This window comes from Pleurodeles waltl, chromosome 4_2, assembly GCF_031143425.1.
Source record: "Pleurodeles waltl isolate 20211129_DDA chromosome 4_2, aPleWal1.hap1.20221129, whole genome shotgun sequence".
NCBI classification, from domain to species: Eukaryota; Metazoa; Chordata; class Amphibia; order Caudata; family Salamandridae; genus Pleurodeles; species Pleurodeles waltl.
The window spans coordinates 1,037,271,518-1,037,290,613 of record NC_090443.1 but is presented as its reverse complement, the minus strand read 5'-3'; the positions used below and the strand labels follow the sequence as shown (position 1 = coordinate 1,037,290,613).

The 19,096-nt window shown below is 43.7% G+C and overlaps 1 protein-coding gene across 2 annotated transcripts in view; it reads right to left on the bottom strand.

The window, feature by feature from the left end:
- Positions 1 to 19,096, bottom strand: part of LOC138293664 (aldehyde dehydrogenase family 3 member B1-like) — a 121,149-nt gene that overhangs the window by 12,262 nt on the left and 89,791 nt on the right. For both annotated transcript variants that reach the window (XM_069232966.1, XM_069232965.1), the window contains one exon: positions 3,646 to 3,812. In XM_069232966.1, coding sequence (XP_069089067.1) covers positions 3,646 to 3,812 — 167 coding nt within the window. The remainder of the gene's footprint in view (positions 1 to 3,645; positions 3,813 to 19,096) is intronic.

The following is a 19,096-nucleotide window of genomic DNA, read 5'->3' as shown; positions in this document are numbered from 1 at the left end:
CCCCAAAGTTGTTTAATTCCTCCAAGTTCAGCTCCAATTTGTGACAGCTCTCTAGGGATCTGCTGAGTGTGTCCGCCAAAGCACTGCTTGTTCCTGCTATATGCTCGGCCTGTAGAGTAATGTGTTTATTGTCAGCCAGTGCCATAACTCCTGGACCTCCTCAGAGACAGCCAGTGACCTTGTACCTCCTTGCTTGTTTATGTAGTTCATGTTGGTCATATTTTCTGTAAGTACCAGCACTGAAGATCCTTGTTTGCGAAGTAAGAAAGCCTGGAGGGTGAGAAATATAGCCTCGAGTTCCAGGCCGTTTAAACGCATGGACTTTTGCGTGATAGACAATTTCCCCTGTATTTGCAGATCCTTGAGATGTCTGCCCCAACCTTCTGGGGAGGTGTCAGTTGTTATGGTGAAGTCTGGTATTAGTGGCATAAACGTGAGGCCTTTGGAGATATGAGGACTATGGAACCACCACCAGCTTGGACCATCCTTGTACTTATTTTTGATGGGACCAGATTTATTGCAGATGACATCATCCCTAGTAATGACTTGTGTAGATGCACTGAATCAGACTTTCTTTTGGAAATCTTTGGGGCCTGATGAATCAGTCTTTGCTGTCCTTCCAGGGAAAGAAATACCTTGTCCCGTATGGTGGAGCCTAAAAAATGTTAAATTTTGTTGTGGCACAGTAGACAACTTCTGATGGTTTAGCATGAGCCCCAGCTTGTGAAACAAATCTATAAATCCTGTGTTGCTTCGGATGCCTGCAAAGGTGTTTGCGCTTTTAGCACCCAGTCGTCTAGGTAGGGGAATACCTGATGACCATGTTTTCTGAGGACGGCTGCAAGTAGGATGAGGCATTTGGTGAAAATGCAGGGAGCTGGGAGGACTTTGAACTGGTAGTGGGTGAAGCGGAGCTATTTGTGATGCTTTGGATGTATGCAAATGTAGAAATACGCATCCTGCAAGTCGAGAGTGGTCATGTAATCTCTGTGGCTCAGGAAATGTGACCATGCAGAATGACTGCTTCCTTAGAAATTAGTTGAGATTACTGTGGTTCAGAATGGGTTTGCATACTCCTTTTTCTTTTTGACAAGTAGAGAATTAGAGTAGAAATCTGTGCCCTGATCCATCAGGGTAACAATGTCTGACCACTTCTGCCTATCGTAGTGGCCTAAGGTGGCTAAAGAATTGGCCGCAAGAATTGTAATGGCAGACAGAATGGAGAAGCCCTTCCTGATGTTATCACAGCACCTGCCCTCTCTGTCAGGTGGAGTAGAAATTGGGGCAGAAAGATTTTTTGAGGTCCTTTGCGTTGCTTGCAAAACCACCAAATCTGCTTTAGGATGCCCTCACAGGCTTATGCGTGGAATCACTGCCGCCACAGTAGCTGGATTCCACATCAGCTTGGTACCCTCTTCCCAAATATAATCAATTATTGGGATAGCACGAATAGACTTTTGTGTCTATACTTTGAAGTCGTAAAGGAAGCAATCTGACTTCCTCACTGAAACAGGCAAGTCAAACCTCGATGCAGCTCTTTCCATCAAATTATGAAAGCCACGGATGCTCCCAAGATGGGAATCAGAAGGATCTGGTAGTGATTGTGGTGATGGAGAAGGGAGCAGGTATTCATCCCACTCATCACGGGGTGGATGGATGCCTTGGATCTCACCCTCTTCCCTGTCATCTTCAGATGATCCCTTGGTGGTGCTGAAATATTGGAGGCAAGTGTCATTCTTGACATCATTGGAGGGGAAATAGGCCTTGGCACTGCTAGAACAGATGGTGGAGGTGGTGGTTGATCCTGTGGAGGTTCTGGGAACCTTCTGCGGTAGTCCTGCAGCATAGCCTGTATATCTTGTACCAGTGAGAGAGGTACTTGTACATGACCTTGTCTAGGTGCAGGGTCCGGATAATCATGGTAGTTTGGTGCATATTGTTGTTTGGCCTGTGGATTATAATATTGGCCATAATAAGATTCTTCCTCCTCATCATCTTCCTCATCTTGATATTTCACCTGGAGCTCTGATGGGCCATGTGCTGGGCCAAATAGGCCTTCATTCTCTGAATCCTCCAGATCAAGGAAATTATGGAGGAAGTTATGGAGGATATGGTGAAACCTTGTTGGGGAGGTATCTTGAGGCCTTAAGAAGGACTTTGTAATTTTTATGATTGTCAACGGTGTCGTTGAAGATGTTGTTGACAAGGGAATGTAAGTAAGGGTCGACGGCATGATTGTCCTCAATGGTGGTGTTGTTGAGGCCGGTCTTGTCGACAGTGATGCGTTTGACGATGATCTCGTTGACGGTGGTGTCATAGTCAACGGTGGCTTCGTCAATGGTGGTATCATCACCGCAGTGTTCCTCAATGAGGAAATCTTCGTCGTCAGGATTGGAGCATCTATGGCCGAAGCCGCTGTTGTTGTCATCGTTGATGGTCTTGTCGACAAGACAGTGGTGACCATCACTGTAGTGGCCAATGACCACGCTGTCGTCTACGGTGAAGATCTCGTTGATGGTGCCTTTACATGGCTCTTTGGTCTTGTCGTTGACGGTTCAGATGAAGAGGTATGTGGATAGTCTTAAGACTTAGTAGCTCCAGTAGTAAGCTCAGAGGAAGTAGTTTTTTAGAAGAATTTAGAGGTTTTCTCATTTTTCTGAGCATCTTTTAGAGACCCATGATGGAAAGTTCTTTGGTCCTTCCTACCTTCCTCAGAGGACCCCTGGTCGTGGGACCTTTCTCTCTTGCGAGACTCAATAGAGGCACGCTCTCTGTACCTGAGGATATCTTTCCTTGTGATTAGGCCTTTTTGATCCAAAACAGAAGTTTTGCCTCTCTTTCTCTCAATGTCTTTGATTAAAAAGTGCAATATACCTTAAGTCCTTCACTTTGTGCTGAGGATAAAGGCAGTAGAGGCAGTCATTATGTGGGTCATCCACACGTAATTTCTTTTTCTCATATGATTTGCAGGATTTAAAGAGTCTTTTATTTGAAGAATCAGACATGTTTAATGCTTTACAGCTATACAGAATAAAAAGCTGAGCAGAGCTCAGGGATACTCCTTTACACAACGTGCAGTAGAAGATCTGAGAGACTGGCACTTCTGTGGTGAGGGTTCTAAAGGGTGCTGTCGCCTGATTGGCTGGACTTCAGATCTTTGCAAATAATGACAATAAGCTATACAAATTTCTTTATACCGCTATTTAATGTTACTGTGAGACTCCCACTTCAATGACGGGGACTGATTCACGCATATGAATCTATAAAAAATCCAATACTGGAGAATGGTATCCTACAGGAAAGAGGTGCAGGAAGGGATGATTCTTGTGGTGTTCCTCATCTGTAATCCATGTGATGGGCTCCCGGAGCCTATGCATGTCAGCTCATTATAAAATACTCTATGGGCCTGATTACAACTTTGGAGGAGGTGTTAATCCGTCCCAAATGTGACAGATATACCACCAGCCGTATTACGAGTTCCATAGGATATAATGGACTCGTAATACGGCTGGTGGTATATCCGTCACTTTACCGTCACTTTTGGGACGGATTAACACCTCCTCCAAAGTTGTAATCAGGCCCTATGTGTGTTAGTGGGCATTTGGTCTCATCTATAATGACCTCTACATTCCATGCCCAGTGTACCTTGCTGTCAGGTGAGAAGGCGTAGATTGTCAGTGGTTTTTCATGCCGGTTGATGTAAGCAATGGCCTCATCTACGCCCTTGACGGTCATGATCGGCAGGATGGGGCCAAAGATCTCCTCCTGCATCACCGGATCGGACTCCTTCACGTCCACCAGTATCGTGGGGGCTGAGCGGGAAAGAAGGGAGGAATACATACATAGTTAAAATGGAAGACGGAAGACACAGAGCCCATTGAATGAACATTATTAAAATAGCTAGACTATTCAGCAGTATGTAGTAGGGGGATACAGAAGAATAAAAAAATCTCATTGCACTCTTTCCCAATGCATCTCCCAGGATCAAAGGCGAACAAGTTATTTACCTTCTGTAACACCTTTTCTGGTAGAGACTCTCACCACAGATTACTCACCTTGTGAATTTCCCAAAGGCAGCAGACTGGATCCAGAAACGTTTGCAGCAATTCTCTCATATATTGGTATGTGGGGTCGTGTCGCTCTGCATCACGTCTGTCCCACCCCAGATGCTACATTGGGCTACTGTATCTGAGCCACCTCTATTAACTGACATCAGTTTCTTTCAGATCTCGGACACAGAGCCACTGAATTCAGAATATGTCAGTGTGCAGACTTTCAGATTGGGGTTCCATTAATGCACTGTGTGAGTCAGTTTCACAGAAAGGGGAGAAGGGTGGTCGGTGAGAAACCTGCGATTAGAGTCTCTACCGGAAAAGCCGTTATGGAAGGTTAGTAACTTCCGATAGGGATTTTTAACCGCAGATTCCTCTCCTAGTGAATAGATACCAAACCAGTACCTCTGCAGGTGGTGGATCTGTAGAATGGCTCAGACCCGGAAATCCTGCAGGACAGATTGGATGAGGTGCCCCTCCCACCGCAACTGGCTATCTAGGCAGTAGTACTTCCTCAACTTATGAAGGGTTGCCCCCATACCAGCCTAGCAGCGGTTCAAAACTGGCACACCACACGCTAGTGCAGCGACAACAGCGTTCACTCGGGTATAATGAGCGTGCAAGCCTTCTGGGGGTTGCTTTTAGGCCCGCCAATACCAGATCTTGATGCATAACACAATCTATCGGGAGATCGTTCTTTTTGTAACCGTTTTGCCTTTCCTAGCTCCAAAGGAACCAACACAAAGTTGGTCATCCCGTCTGTATTCTCTGGTCCGATCATCATAGAAGCTGAGGGCCCTCTTAGGATCGAGACGATGGAGCCACTCTTCTTCGGAGGGATGAGGCGCTGCATAAAAAGTTGACAAGGTGATGGATTGCTCTATGTGGAAAGGTGTGACTATGCTGGGCAGGAATGCCTTTTTCCATAAAGAAGCATGTGTATGGTGGCACCACAGACAATGCCTGGATTTGACTCACTTTCCCAGCTAATGTTAAGGCAATGAGGAATACTGTCTTTATGGTTAGTAGGCGAAGAGTGCAACTGTGCACTTCTACAAAGGGAGTGTGCATTGACTGAGTGCAAAATTAAGTTCCCACTGCAGCACCCCAAACAGCGCTAGAGGGAACCTGTAGCTTAGTCCCTTCAAAAAATGCATCACAACAGGTGACTTGAAGGAGGATGGCTGATCCGGTAAGTGTAAGAAGGCCGGAAGAACCATCACCACATCAAAGCCTTGCTGGGCTAAGGTCAAACAAAACAGAAGAAGATCCAATAATATAACAATGTACAGACTTCCCAATCGGGATCTCATTAATGAGTCTGTTCCACAGAATGGGGAGGAGAGTGGGTTGGTGTGGAATCTGTGATTTGACTCTCTACCAGAAAAGGCATTAGGGAAGTTTAGTAACTTGTTCTTCCGACAGAGATTTCTAATCACAAATTTCTTGCCTAGCGCGTAGATACTTCCGCAGGTGGAGGGTCTGTAGAATGGCTCAGAACAGGAAATCCTGCAGGAGAGGTCCTCCTTCAGAGTATTGATGTTCTGAGAGCAACACCAGACAGCAAACTTCTCCCAGCATCCTGCGTAAATAGATTTAGGAGGTGGATGTCTGGCTGCCAGAAGGGCATCGATCACATCGGACATAAGTTTGAAAGCTACCACCTGGACATTCAATCTCCGCGCATTGAAGAGCAGAGTGTCCAGGCTTGGTGTAAGACTAAGCTCTCCTGTTGCAAAAGAACATCCTACTGCAGGGGCAGACATATTCGAGGGCATGTGCTCATGGCCAGACGTTCCGGGTATCATACTCTCCTTGCCCAGTCCGAAGGCATAGGATGACTTGGGCCCAGTCTCTCTTAATCTTTTTCAGCACTCTGGACAAGAAGGAGGGTTGAAATGGCATTTTGGATTCATGACCCCCAATGCTGGAAGAAGGTGTTTTTGGCAGAGAACTGCCTTGGGAGCTCCAATGTGTAACATTTTTGACATTGCGCATTCTCTGCAGTGACGAGTAGATCACGCCAGGGTTCTCTCCATTATTGTAAGATACCCTGCGCCACCTCCAAGTGCAATCGCCATTCATGATCAGCCAGGCACCATCTTTTGAGTGCGTTCAACCTGGCATTTAAAGGTCCTGAAAGATGTTGAGCGATCAGAGAGGTGCTCTGAGCATTCAGCCACTTAATGAGATGTAGAGCCTCCTGGCACAGGACTCATGATCTCATGCAACTCTGTTTCTTGCAGTACCACATAGCGGTTGTGCTGTCTGTGAGAAACAGTATTTGTTCCCCATTGATGGTCAGGAGGAATGCCATGCAGTGATGCATCTATCGCACCCATCAGCTCTGGGTGGGGTAGGGATTAGGGTCTGCCACTGGTCCACATGCACTCCCACAGCCACCACTGCAGATCTCAGTCTCCCTTAACATCTGGATGAAATCTGATAGGCTGCCTTGGTGCTGAGTCAATTGAGGCTTCAGATCCACTGCGGAGCCTGGATGTTCCACCTGGCATGGTCCACCAGCAGGATGCAGGAGGCCAAGAGACCAAGAAACCTCCGGGCTGCTCTCAATGAGAGCCAGGGCAAGGGTTGAAACATTGGGATCATAGCCCAAATGTCCTGCACCAAGGTGGAGGAAGAGCTCAGAAGAGCACTGTGTCCAGGATGGCTCTAATGAAGTGAAGGAGTCAGGTGTGACTTTGCCACTCTGACTTTGGCCACCATCTGGAGGTGGCTTACAACTGGCTGACGCCACCCCACCTTTAGTAGTTGGTCAGCGAGGTATGGGAAGACTGATCTTTCCAACTTCTGCAGGTGGGCTGTGACCACCAACATCACCTTTGTGCACACTCATGGTGCACTGTTGAGGCCAGATGGGAGCACGGAGAACTGAAAGCCCTGACTGAACTACAACCACAGTTAACGTATGTGGGACTGAAGGACATGAATGTGAAAATATGTGTCCTGCAAGTCCAACGCTACCATCCAGTGTCCTGGATCCAGGACAGAGAGAACTTGAGCCAGAGTGAGTATCTTGAACTTGGCCATCTGGAGGAAGAAGTTCAGAGGAGCAGATTGAGGATGGGGCGAAGCTCTCTATCTTTTTTTGGCACCAGGAAATAGCAGGGGTAACAACCAGTTCCAATCTCCGATGCCAGTATGCTCTTTATTGCACCCTTGGCTAAGAAAGCCAGAATTTCTCCACAAGGTATGGACAAGTGGTACTCCAGGAGTAGCTGTGGTGTGAGTTGTATGTCTGGGAAAGGTAGAGTATCCATGTTGCACGATCTGGAGCACCCTTTGATTGAACATGATGCTCCTCCATCTAGGGAGGTGAAAAGTGATGCAGCCTCCAACCGGGTGATCTTAAACAACCGAGGGTGATTTAAAAAGGTTTTGCAGTGGCTGAGTGGGTAAGGATTGGGGTTTGGGTAGTTCATTCCCCCTGATGGCCTGGACACTTCCCTGTCCCTACCCTAAAAGGTGTGGAAAGCCTATAGTTGCTGAAGCACATATTGTCTTTGCCTGTACTCCCTAACGAAGCCTCGAAAGGAGCGTTGCTGTGGGGGGAAATGCCAAACCGGCAGAACTAAGCCCAGAGAGTGGGTAGAGGCCTTACTTCCTTTAAATGGTTTGAGTGTCATATCCACCTTTGCTTTGAACAGTCTGGAGCCATCAATATACATATCCATTAGGGACCATTGAACATTTGACGAGAAGCCGTGGAGCAAATCCAGGCGCAGTACCCAAGCATCAAACTGGCACTGATTGCTCTACCCAGACAGTGAGTAGTGTCTGGACCAGATTTTACTGAATATCTTGCTGCATCCTATCTGTCTCAAATCAGTGGCTGTGAGGTTGGGCAGACGTCACTTGGGATAGCTGGCGAAGATGTGTGCCGAACTGTCCCATAGTTCATGCAAAAATCTGCCCAGGAGGCATAGTGTATTCAATCAATCAATCATTCACTCAGGATTTGTAAATTGCGTCTGATCACCCAAAAGAGTATCCAGGAGCTTGCAGGTCCTGGAGAACGCAGTGAAAATGATGGAAAAGCAAGGAAAAGGCTCACCAAAAATGGGAAAAAGCAAGGGGAAAGCAGTGAGAACGAGGGAAAAGCAAGGAGAAGGCTTACAAAAAATGGGGAAAAGCAAGGAGAAAGCAGTGAGAACGAGGGAAAAGCAAGGAGAAGTATCACAAAAAAATGGAGGGAAAAGCAGTGAGAACAAGGGAAAAGCAAGGAGAAGGCTCACAAAAAATGGGGGGAAAAGCAAGCAGGAAGCAGTGAGAATGAGGGAAAAGCAAGGAGAAGGATCACAAAAAATGTGGAAAAGCAAGGAGAAAGCGAGGAGAATGAGTGAAAAGCAAGGAGAAGGCACTCAAAAAACGGGAGAAAAAAGCAAGGAGAAAGCAGTGAAAACGAGGTGAAAGCATGGAGAAGGCACACAAAAAATTGGATGCAAAAGCAAGGAGAAATCTGTCTTGCTTCTTGTTCCACAGAAGTGTCCAAACATATGATTTGAGGTAAGCGAGATGTGGAAACCCATTTTTGGAGAGATAAGGGTTGCTGCATTTGGCACATTTGTAAAAGCATATTCCTAAGTTTATTACTACAAGCCTTAGATCCTGTTTTGGGCTTATGCATTACCAGGTGTTTTTAAGTAAGAGACTACTGAGGAGTTGTGGCCCTGCTGTTTCTATTTTTTTCTGAACTGTATTTTAGTATTGGATTGAGGATCCTTTTTTAGTTCTATTCATACAGATTCTGATTAGGCTAGTGAAATGTGTAATCTTATTGCCATCTATAGATTTAATTTAGGTAAGAAACCTGGTAAATATATAGGGTCGTATGCTTGATATTCATGGAATTAAGATAAGCAAGTGAAGTGACTGTCTTGCTGTTCTCTTATGTTGAAGCCATTAGTGGGGTGAATTCTGGGATACTGCCCATACTTGATGTCAGTTCTGTGTTTCTTTATTACTATCCTGTTCTAAGAGATAAGTATTGCATCAATCAGGTATGTATTGAGTATCTTGAAAAACTAACGTAAACAAAATGTGAAAACCATTGCTGCTGGTGAGGACTCAGTGCAGGCCTACCAATATAAATTGAATATGAGTAGAGAATTGAGCATGAGCCATTAGATTTGAAATTACCTTGAACTCATCTCTGTTAAAGTTTATCACTGATTATATATTAAAGAATTAATCTGTTTTTCCTGCCTACTTAGATAAACTATAGTTAAAAATAAAATGGAGTATGTATGATGTAATAATACAAATTACTTCTGATCGTTGCAGCAATTCAAGGCTTCATAGTTCAAATCAGAAATATTCAAGTGGAAAGTAAGCTCTATGAATAGAGTATATCAATAACACTGTCTCAACAATCAAGGAAGAAGTGATGGAAGATTCTTTTTAGATATAAAGGATAATACAAATTTGTATCCGTAGAGTATGATATTTTAACTGGGAATCATTTTGTATTTACGTTTGTATGTTTCTCCTTTTGTTAAAGAATCTGTCTTGTACTTAAGATCCCTTAAAACTCAGAAGGATGCTGCAGAACACGTGTCTGCTCAATCTAATAGTGGTTCTAAGCGGTATTAAGATCAGGTGATCTAAATTAAGCTTTGGGTCTCTGTTCCAATCATGTCTACTCCAAAGATTTTGAATGTTACATATATTTTCAATTTATATGGACTTCTGACAACCTACATTTGCCAAATATACTGTTGAATTAACTTGTTTTGTAGAATGAGATCCTCAACGCTAATAAGAAATGTGGTGATTTCTTTGTTAAACAAATACAGACTTTTTACTTGTATTTTTTGTAAATAAAAGATAGTATATAAAAATGTTTTCTTTTTTGCTATACAGTTATTTGATTGGTTTCTTTACTTCTATTTGAATTAGTGATTATTTGATGGGAAATACTCTGCTTATGGAAAATATTTCTTGAGGTACACCTTTCTTTTATCAGTGGCTCACCTGAACTTCAGGCTGAGCTGGACAGCAGACAACTATATTTATTTATTTAGATTTTACCCTTGCATGGAAAAAAATCCAAGAGGATTTTAGAACACTCCAACGAGAGCACATGAACATAATACATGTGTGTTTTTCATTTTCAGAAGTCATTGTAACTTACCTTGAGATGAGTGATCAGAGACCTGACACAGCATGCAAGAAAATTAGAACCCTGGCTGTTTTATATCTACATATGTCATTGTCGTTAGTGTTTAGATAGGTTCCTGCAATAATCACATAGCATATGATAATGGAAGGAAAGAGACTTGTAAGGTGCCAATGTAACGTAGGTGTCATGTGTAGGTAGATGGGATATGTGGCTAAGTAAATTTTTGAGAAAGGAGACTAGAGAAGAAGAGAGCAGAGATTCTTTATGTGAAGGGAGTTTAGTCCTATCACAGTGAGGAAGTGTCTCGCCGTTGAACACTTGGATGAAAAGTTGGGTCATAGTGGCGAATTCCCCAGAGGCCATCACTGACAGAGCAGTACGTCAGGACGCAACCTTGTCTTGAATCTGCTTGATTCTTTAGGTGGTTTTCAAGGAATGGTCATACTTGACATTGATGACTTAGTTGTACATGTTTTTCGGACCAAAACATGAAAAGGAGCTAAATACTTTAAAGGCTTTGTTGCAGAGAAGAGTCTGTTGATGGATATTGTTAGTGCTGCAAAGAGCCTCCTCTGAGCTACAATTTTCAGTTTGTTTTTCAGACAGTGGGATGAGTTAAGTACTGCACAGGCAAAGGTAGAAGTGAAGCAAGCCATTCAAGGTCAACGCATGTGGTCAAATTGTCTTGTGTCTTTGATCAATCTTGTAGCTGCATGAGGGAGGATGCTTTTTAGGGTTCTGTCTGATATTTGGTCTCCAGTGAGAATGGAAATTTTGTGTTCCCGATGTGAGATCACCACTGCCTGTAGAGGGGCACAGCTATCAGTCGTGCAGCTGGGCACCAACTCAGGGGCCCAGAGAGGGGTGGGGCCCATTCTGCTATGGACAGGCTGCAATTGTTTTGTCAATCTGTCTGATCTTTTGTTTTTTGTTGAGTGTGTGGAGGTGAGAACTCCGCCAGTGGAGCGGTGTTTACCACCTACCCCTAAACATTTGCAGCACATGCAGTGTTCTAAATTATAAGAAAAACTGCCTCTATGATATTATGTGCCTTTCTGAAACAAGCAAAGTATTTAGAAGTGATTTTTAGCGGGCACACAAGGGGTCATAAATAAAAGTGGTGAGGCCATCTAAAACACCTAATCATGGAGATTGCAAGCATGTGTGTCATACCGACACATGCACACACACACACATATATATATAGATCGATATATATATATATACATATATATATATTCACTGAAAAAACAAAGGTTACAGAGACGTCATAGTTAGGTTCTGAATTTACTCATACAAAACCATAGAAATTCAGTAGTTATAGTTAGAGTTCCTTCAAGTAACTATAACTCGCACCCTAAGGTAACTATAAATTGCATCTTTGCCATGCACAGTTTTCTTATCAATAATGTTATTGCAAACATTGCAGTGATATCAAATATGCCATACAAGCTCTCATCAATGGCATAATATGTGGAGTAATTAGCTGTGCATGACCAAGGCACGAGTTATACTTACCTTAGGGTGCGAGTTATAGTTACTCGAAAGAACTCTAACTATAACTGCTGAATTTCTATGGTTTCGTACGAGTACCTTCAGAACCTAACTATAACGTCCCTGTAATCTTTGTTTTTTTCAGTGAATTTTTATGGTTTTCATAATGTAAAGTAATTTAAAATATTATACGTTATTCCAACCCCAGCCGTACACGGCCTTTGGCCCTGGGAGGCGGGGATTGGTTGCAAGGCCTGGCCTTGCAGCCAGGCAATGGAGCAATGCCCTTATAACCACCCAACCCGTGCCACGCATGGCCTTTGGCCATGCACAGCGCAGGTTGGCCACAGGGCTTGTCTCTGTCAGTGGATGTGTGAGTGGGTGCGTGAGTGTCTGAGTGGACCTGAAAGTGAGTGTGTGAGTCTCTGAGTGTGTCTCAGTGGGTGTATGAGTGACTGAGTGGGTGTGTGAGTGGGCGCCTGAGCCTCTGAGTGCATGTATAAATGAATGAATTCATGTATGAATAAGTCTGTGTTTTTTCTTTCAAAATTTTCCATAATTGTGAATATTTTGCGGATAATTTTCAGGAATTCGTGAAATTTCGTGAAATTTCAAGAATATTATGTGCCATGATGCAAAATTACTATAAACCTATATTTTGCCCCTAAAACACACTTACATCACCCATTATGCCACTTTAAATTTACATTTTCACCCCGAGGACCATGTCCCGTGAAATAAAATGGCAATCGCAACTTTCTAGTCAGGTTGCGGTCAGCCAGTTGCAACATTTTTCTTTGCGCGCATATTCACGAAAATTCACGAATTTCACAAATTATTCACGACCAGAGATATACAAATTAATTTGCCCTAAAATATCTCCTAAACTAGTGAACATATTTACACCAAATAACAAAAAGCACAATCTGCGCACCGACAGCTAGCGTTCTGCCAAATTTGGTGTAATTCCACTCAGCGGTTCGGGCTGTAGACGTGTTGACAGCTTCTGTGGGAATTAACATGGGAAACGCAACATTTTTTTATCCCCCTTTTTCTCGGCCCCCGCTTGACGGATCACCCCGAAACTTCCCGTGTGCAACAAGAATCAACAGGCCACGTTTTGGGGTAAATCTTCTGGAAAATTTGTCAAACAGTGTCAAAGATATAGGCAAGTCAAAAAACACTTTTTCTATGGAAACATGGTCCTAACTATAACTACCTACAGGCGACCGGCGCTATATTTATATTTATTACCCAGCGGCAGTCGCTGCTGGGCAGTTATACTCAGGATTGCTTTCCCATAGTCAAGGCAGTTTTTGGTTTCCTAATAACTCTGGCGCCATTGGACAAATCTCCACGAAAGTGAGTGCAGCAAACATGTTAGCTCTACAAACAGTTGATTTTTTACATTTTGATTTCAATCCATTGATTAGAAGAGATATTTTTTTGCACAATTATATTATGGCAATGCACACAAGGCTGGTTTTAGAACTTGACTGATCAGACAGTTATTCCCTTGAAATACTGCTCTGTAGTCACTTCTATGTTTGTCTTTCTCCACTTTGCAGGGAATGTGAAATGTTTGAAATTGGAAGAGTGGCTTTTTTTTTTAAAGAGAGAGTGCCTCCTGGCGAAGGGGTCCAGCCGTCCAAACTGAATTGAGGACATTTAACGATATGCAACAGTTACACGTTCATGCATTGAGGTTAGGCACACAGCATGTGGTTGTGCTGTATACACAACTTTTCCATAGTGTCTTTGTCTATAGGACTAGTCTTCAGGGAACAAGAAGATAAAAAAAATATAAGTAATATACACATTCAATTAACCCCAGGATGCAACCCAGCATGCATCAGAAAACCTCAAGGAAATGGATCGGAAAATGCATAACAGAAGGGCACGGGAAAACAGGAGGTCTTCTAGACGCATCATAGCATCGGGCCTACTTCCACAAACTGTGTATAGGGTATTATTTAAGCATCAGATAGGGCTATGCAGTGGGCATTCCAGTCATGACTGTCTTGGGACGTACCGCAGCCAACGTTGCTGAGCCTAATGCTGAGCCTGATGCTGACCCTTCAGCTTCCCGTTAGGATTGCCATTCAGACAAAAGGCAGACCCCTGCTATCCAACTCAGGCATTAGATCGAGACCAGCAGATGGATTACCATCACTATGCTCCCATACATAGAGGTTAGGGTGTATTCACTAGGCTTTCTAGAAAAGTACAAAATGGTGGAGTTGTTTTTCTTTTTCATGCTGTTTGTAATGATGATCACTTTATAATGTTTCATCTGCCTTATTATCGCAGGTCATGCTGTTTATACTAGGATGCAATGGTTTTAATAAATATATTGAAATCCAGTTTACATCTCTCATCTTGCCTTGGCATGTGTGGATCACTGAGTAACCGAGTGAAAGGAGTATGATCTGTTTTCACAACTTCCCTGAGGAGTCACAGTGTCAGGTTTTGGTTGCCAAAAATCACTACTACCCTAATCGATGTGGGCTAGCCAGGAGCTAGGCCAACAGCTTCCAGGGGGTGTGGTGTTGACTCAGGGTGGCAGCATCACCGATTGTGGGAGACTAAGCCACAAGACTATATACATATATATACATATATATATATATATATATATATATATATATATATATATATATAAATAAATATATATATATATATATCTTTGTACAACACGCTCCATTAAGGGGCCACAGGCCCTGACTGGGCAGCCTCCGCATAAGGGCGAAGCATCCCATCTTAACATAGAACAAAAATAGCTAAGGCACCAGTTTGGGAACTATCCAAACACTTTATTCCAGAGTGAACAACAACTCTCCTTTTTCTGACGCGTTTCGGCTCGAACTGCCTTGATCACAGGTGAGACAATGCAAGTGATCACAAAGCCAGTGCTTTTTAAATTGCTGATCATGTGACCTGATAATCACGAACTCCATGTCCCAAGGTGCACCATTCCATGTTCTTAAACTCTGGTGCTGAATCATTGTACTGCATAAAATAGCGTTTTAGGCACCAAAGTTACAATGTATGCTGGAAAAGTGTCCTTGTTTAAAGTTGTTGCCCATATTCCTCTCGTTATAAGGAGGTCCCAAACAGCTAGAAGGGAGGTAAAATACCTCTATCCCATCCCTTGCTCACCTCAGTTTGACCTTCTGTCTCGGATAAATGCCGTGGAGAGTTGTTGTTCACTCTGGAATAAAGTGTTTGGATGGATCCCAAACTGGTGCCTTAGCTATTTTTGTTCTATATATATATATATATATATATATATATATATATATATATATATATATATATATATATATATATATTACCTAGTGGCGGTCGCTACTAGGTAGTTATAGCTAGGACTTAGTTTCTATAGAAAAATAGTTTTTTTGTCTTGCTAATAACTTTGGCGTCTTTTGATGAATCTTCACGAAACTTCCCAAAAAAGAATGGTGTTCACATCAGATACTGTCTGGAAAGTTTCGGGGTGATCCATTAAGTGGCGGCTGAGAAAAAGGAGGTTCCCCAAACAAGTTTGCCCCATTTGTTTTTCCATAGGGATTTTGAACAGCGATAGCGCAGAAACCACTAGATGGAATTACACCAAATTTGGCAGTAAGGTAGCTCTTGGATCAGAAAGAGGCCTTTTGTTATTTGTTGTAAATCTGTTCAGTAGTTTTAGTGAAATTAAAGGAAATCCATATTTGTATATATAGGGACGCAGAAGATTTGCAACCTCTCCCGATCTTGTGCTGAGATCTGATTGGCTGCCAACACTTCAACAAGGAAGTATTGGGAGCCATCTTGGGACTCAGCTTCAGCTGTGCGCCCTCTCTCCCCCCAAATTTTTTTTAACAGTTTAGGCCAGGCCCCGGGGATGGGATCCCCAGGGATGATGTCGGCCTGAGGACAGAGGGCAATGCGGGGTTCGGCTGTTATGGGAGTTGTCCTGGATGGTTATACCATTTGGCTGCAGGGCTTGGCCACAGGCCAGGCCCTGCAGACAGCCCCCACTGTGTATGGCCTTTTGTCATGCGCAGCACGGGGTTGGGTAGTTATAGTGGTTATAGGGGTTGGCCGCAGGGACTGACCATAGGCCTTACCGTGCACTGCTAATTAACGTACAAATTACGGCACTCATGAAATCTTTGATAACATAATTGATAATACCAATGTAATATTTGCAGTAAAATTAGTGACTAAAAAACTGTGCCTGGCAGGGGGTGCAAGTTATCGTTACCTTAGGGCACAAGCTATACTTACTTGCAATAACTCTTATAACTGGTGGATTTCTCTGGTTTGGTATGTTTAAAATGTGAGCCTAACTATATATATACACACACACACACACATATATGTATAAAATCTAAAGTATAAGAAATGTTAACAGGACTGAGATGTAAGAATAATGAAAAGTTATTCACTTAACTAACAGCTCTATTGTGGGTCCTGAAGCCCAATGAATAACACATTCCTCTCTGCTTCATTGACACCATAATCTATTTTCAATTTCAGGCAGAATAAAAAGGGGACTAGCGTGAGAGCAGCCCTCGTAATAGCCAACTCTTAAGTACTACAGGGCCTGCTCTGGTACCACCCAGCGGGAGGAATACACAGTTACCCGTAAATATCAGAGATACTCTCTAGAAGATGAAGAGCTCCATTACTCAGGTCAGGAGTGGATGCCCTGGTTCCCAGTAAGAAGGTTAGTGAGAGGAGCTACTCCTACAGTCTGAAAAGTGGTGCCCTTTTCTTAAGATGCTTGAGTCTCAGATTATATACTTGTCTCATTAGTTTGGGGACTGAGGGCCTGATGTACGAAAAAATGTGTTTGTTCTTTCCTCATTGCAAATTTTTCAAAATTCGCAAATAGGAAATCCCAGTGGGTCGCAAATAGATCTACCTCATTAATATTCGTGAGGCAGGCTGCAATTTGCGACCCACTGGGAATGGCCAAATATCACAGAGGTGGAGGCCTGCTGGAGTCAGCAGACCACCATGTCTGTGATTGCTTTTTTTTCAATAAAGCATTTGTTTTATAAATGCAGCCTGTTTTCCTTAAAGGAAAATGGAATGTGTTTCAAAAAGAAAACTGAAAAGGTTTCTTATAATTTTTTAAGAGTAGGCAGTGGTCTGTGAAACCACTGCTTGCTCTTAAATTTTTTTTCCGCTTCCATTCACAAAGGTATTGGAGTCTCTGGAGGACCCCTTCCCGTTTGCAAATAGGTTACCATCTCCTTCAAGGAGTCAGTAAAATCGGAATGTTTTGCAAACATTCCATTGCAAAACATTCACACATACCACTGCAAGTCGCTATTAGGAAGGGGGCGCCCTTAACATGCCCCTACTTAATACCAAATTGCAAACATATTTTGCGATTCGGTAATAGATTACTGAATTATAAAATAGGGTTTTGTACATTCAAAAAGGCTTTTTTGTGGTTGCAAACAGCCTGTTTCTGCAAATCGGGCTGTTTGTAACCTTAAAGCTTTGAGCCAGATGTATGTCTGGCTCAAAGCTTCTTAGCCTTTGAGATCCTGAGAGTGCGTGAGGAGACCTACTCATTTAGGGCCTGTAAAGAGTTTTTCCATCTCAAATCCTGACATTCTGATAATTGCAGACTTTGGGGGTCATTCTGATCCCGGCCGGCGGCGGTAGCCGCCGGCCTGGCTGGGACCGCCAGAAGACCGTCCCGCGGTCAAAAGACCGCGGCGGTCATTTTGGGTTTCCCACTGGGCTGGCGGGCGACTGCCAAAAGGCCGCCCGCCAGCCCAGTGGGAAACACCCTTCCACGAGGAAGCCGGCTCCGAATGGAGCCGGCGGAGTGGAAGGTGTGCGACGGGTGCAGTAGCACCCGTCGCGAATTTCAGTGTCTGCTAAGCAGACACTGAAATTCAAAGTGAGGCCCTCTTACGGGGGCCCCTGCAGTGCCCATGCCATTGGCATGGACACTGCAGGGGCCCCCAGGGGCCCCACGACACCCCTCACCGCCATCCTGTTCCTGGCGGTCAAAACCGCCAGGAACAGGATGGCGGTGAGGGGGTCGGAACCCCCCATGGTGGCGCAGCAAGCTGCGCTGCCATGGGGGATTCCTCAGGGCAGCGGAAAACCGGCAGGACACCGCCGGTTTTCCGGTTCTGACCGCGGCCATACCGCCGCGGTCAGAATGCCCTCAGGAGCACCGCCAGCCTGTTGGCGGTGCTCCCGCCGACCCCGACCCCGGCGGTCGGAATGACCCCCTTTGTGCCTGTAAAACCAGAAGTTGCAATGTGTGATAGATATGCCCTCCCATGCCCTTTGTAATGTGCCAATTTTTTATTTTTTTATTTTTAATGAACGGTGGCTGCAATTACAACCAACAAACTGTCATTCTGCAAATGTGAATGCAGAAAAGGTCTGCAGTCCCTTGTAGGTCTCCATTCCTGGATTCCTAGCGCGTTCAGTAGGAATGCAAATAAAGTCTTGCCTCATTGATATTATATAAGCGGGGCAGGATTCAACAAATCCTATCAAACCCTCATCTTTGAAATGTGATGAATTAGTACGTGAATCACAGCACAAAATTACTGTGAAGTTGGAAAGCAGTCATGATTCAAAACCAACCACTGCTTTTTGACCTGAGAATGATTTTATCAGGCCCTTGGATCAGAGACAAAGCATCTTCTTGGCTAAGGGCCGATGAGGAGTGGGATAATGTGCTTGATCAACATATGGCTAAAACATCTCCTAGGTAATGGACCTGATGGGCAGTGACGGGACCTGCTCCTTCAACTTAGTAATGGCACCTTTCTCTATCAGATCCTAAAGTGTAGAGAGAGTCACATGTTGCTAACCACCATGATGGCCAGTAAGTACCCCTGCACCTTTAACTCACAATTGGAGCTCTTACCCCACAGAAGCCTAAAGAGTTCTACGGCACCTTAATCCCAGTAATAAAGTTTTTTACTTGGAATCCTGGTGGTCATCAAACAGAGCTGCTCTCTTAGCTTAGTATTATAGGTATAGCCTCAGAAATTTTAACACTGTGAGTGGAGTTACTCCTTAAGCCCCACGCAGGGAGGTTTTTGCTTAGAGGTATATGTACACATTCATGTATGTGGCATGTGTACAGCATTTGATAATGGATGGGGAAAGAAGCTGTTACTTAGTTCAGCTTAGAACATGCACAAAAAACATTACAAAAATTCTAGAGAATCCATTTACATCATAATGATAGGACTACAACTACAAGCATGCAGGCAGTTACAGAAATGCACCTTTTAGATCTGTGGTAAGAACAAATGCGATGGTAGAAGTTTGAAAGGTCTTTAAAGATCATTGTGGGGAAAACTGACTAATAAACAAAGACATTTAACAGTTTCTAGAAGTAGAAGAGCAAATAATGGTTCAAAACCACGCA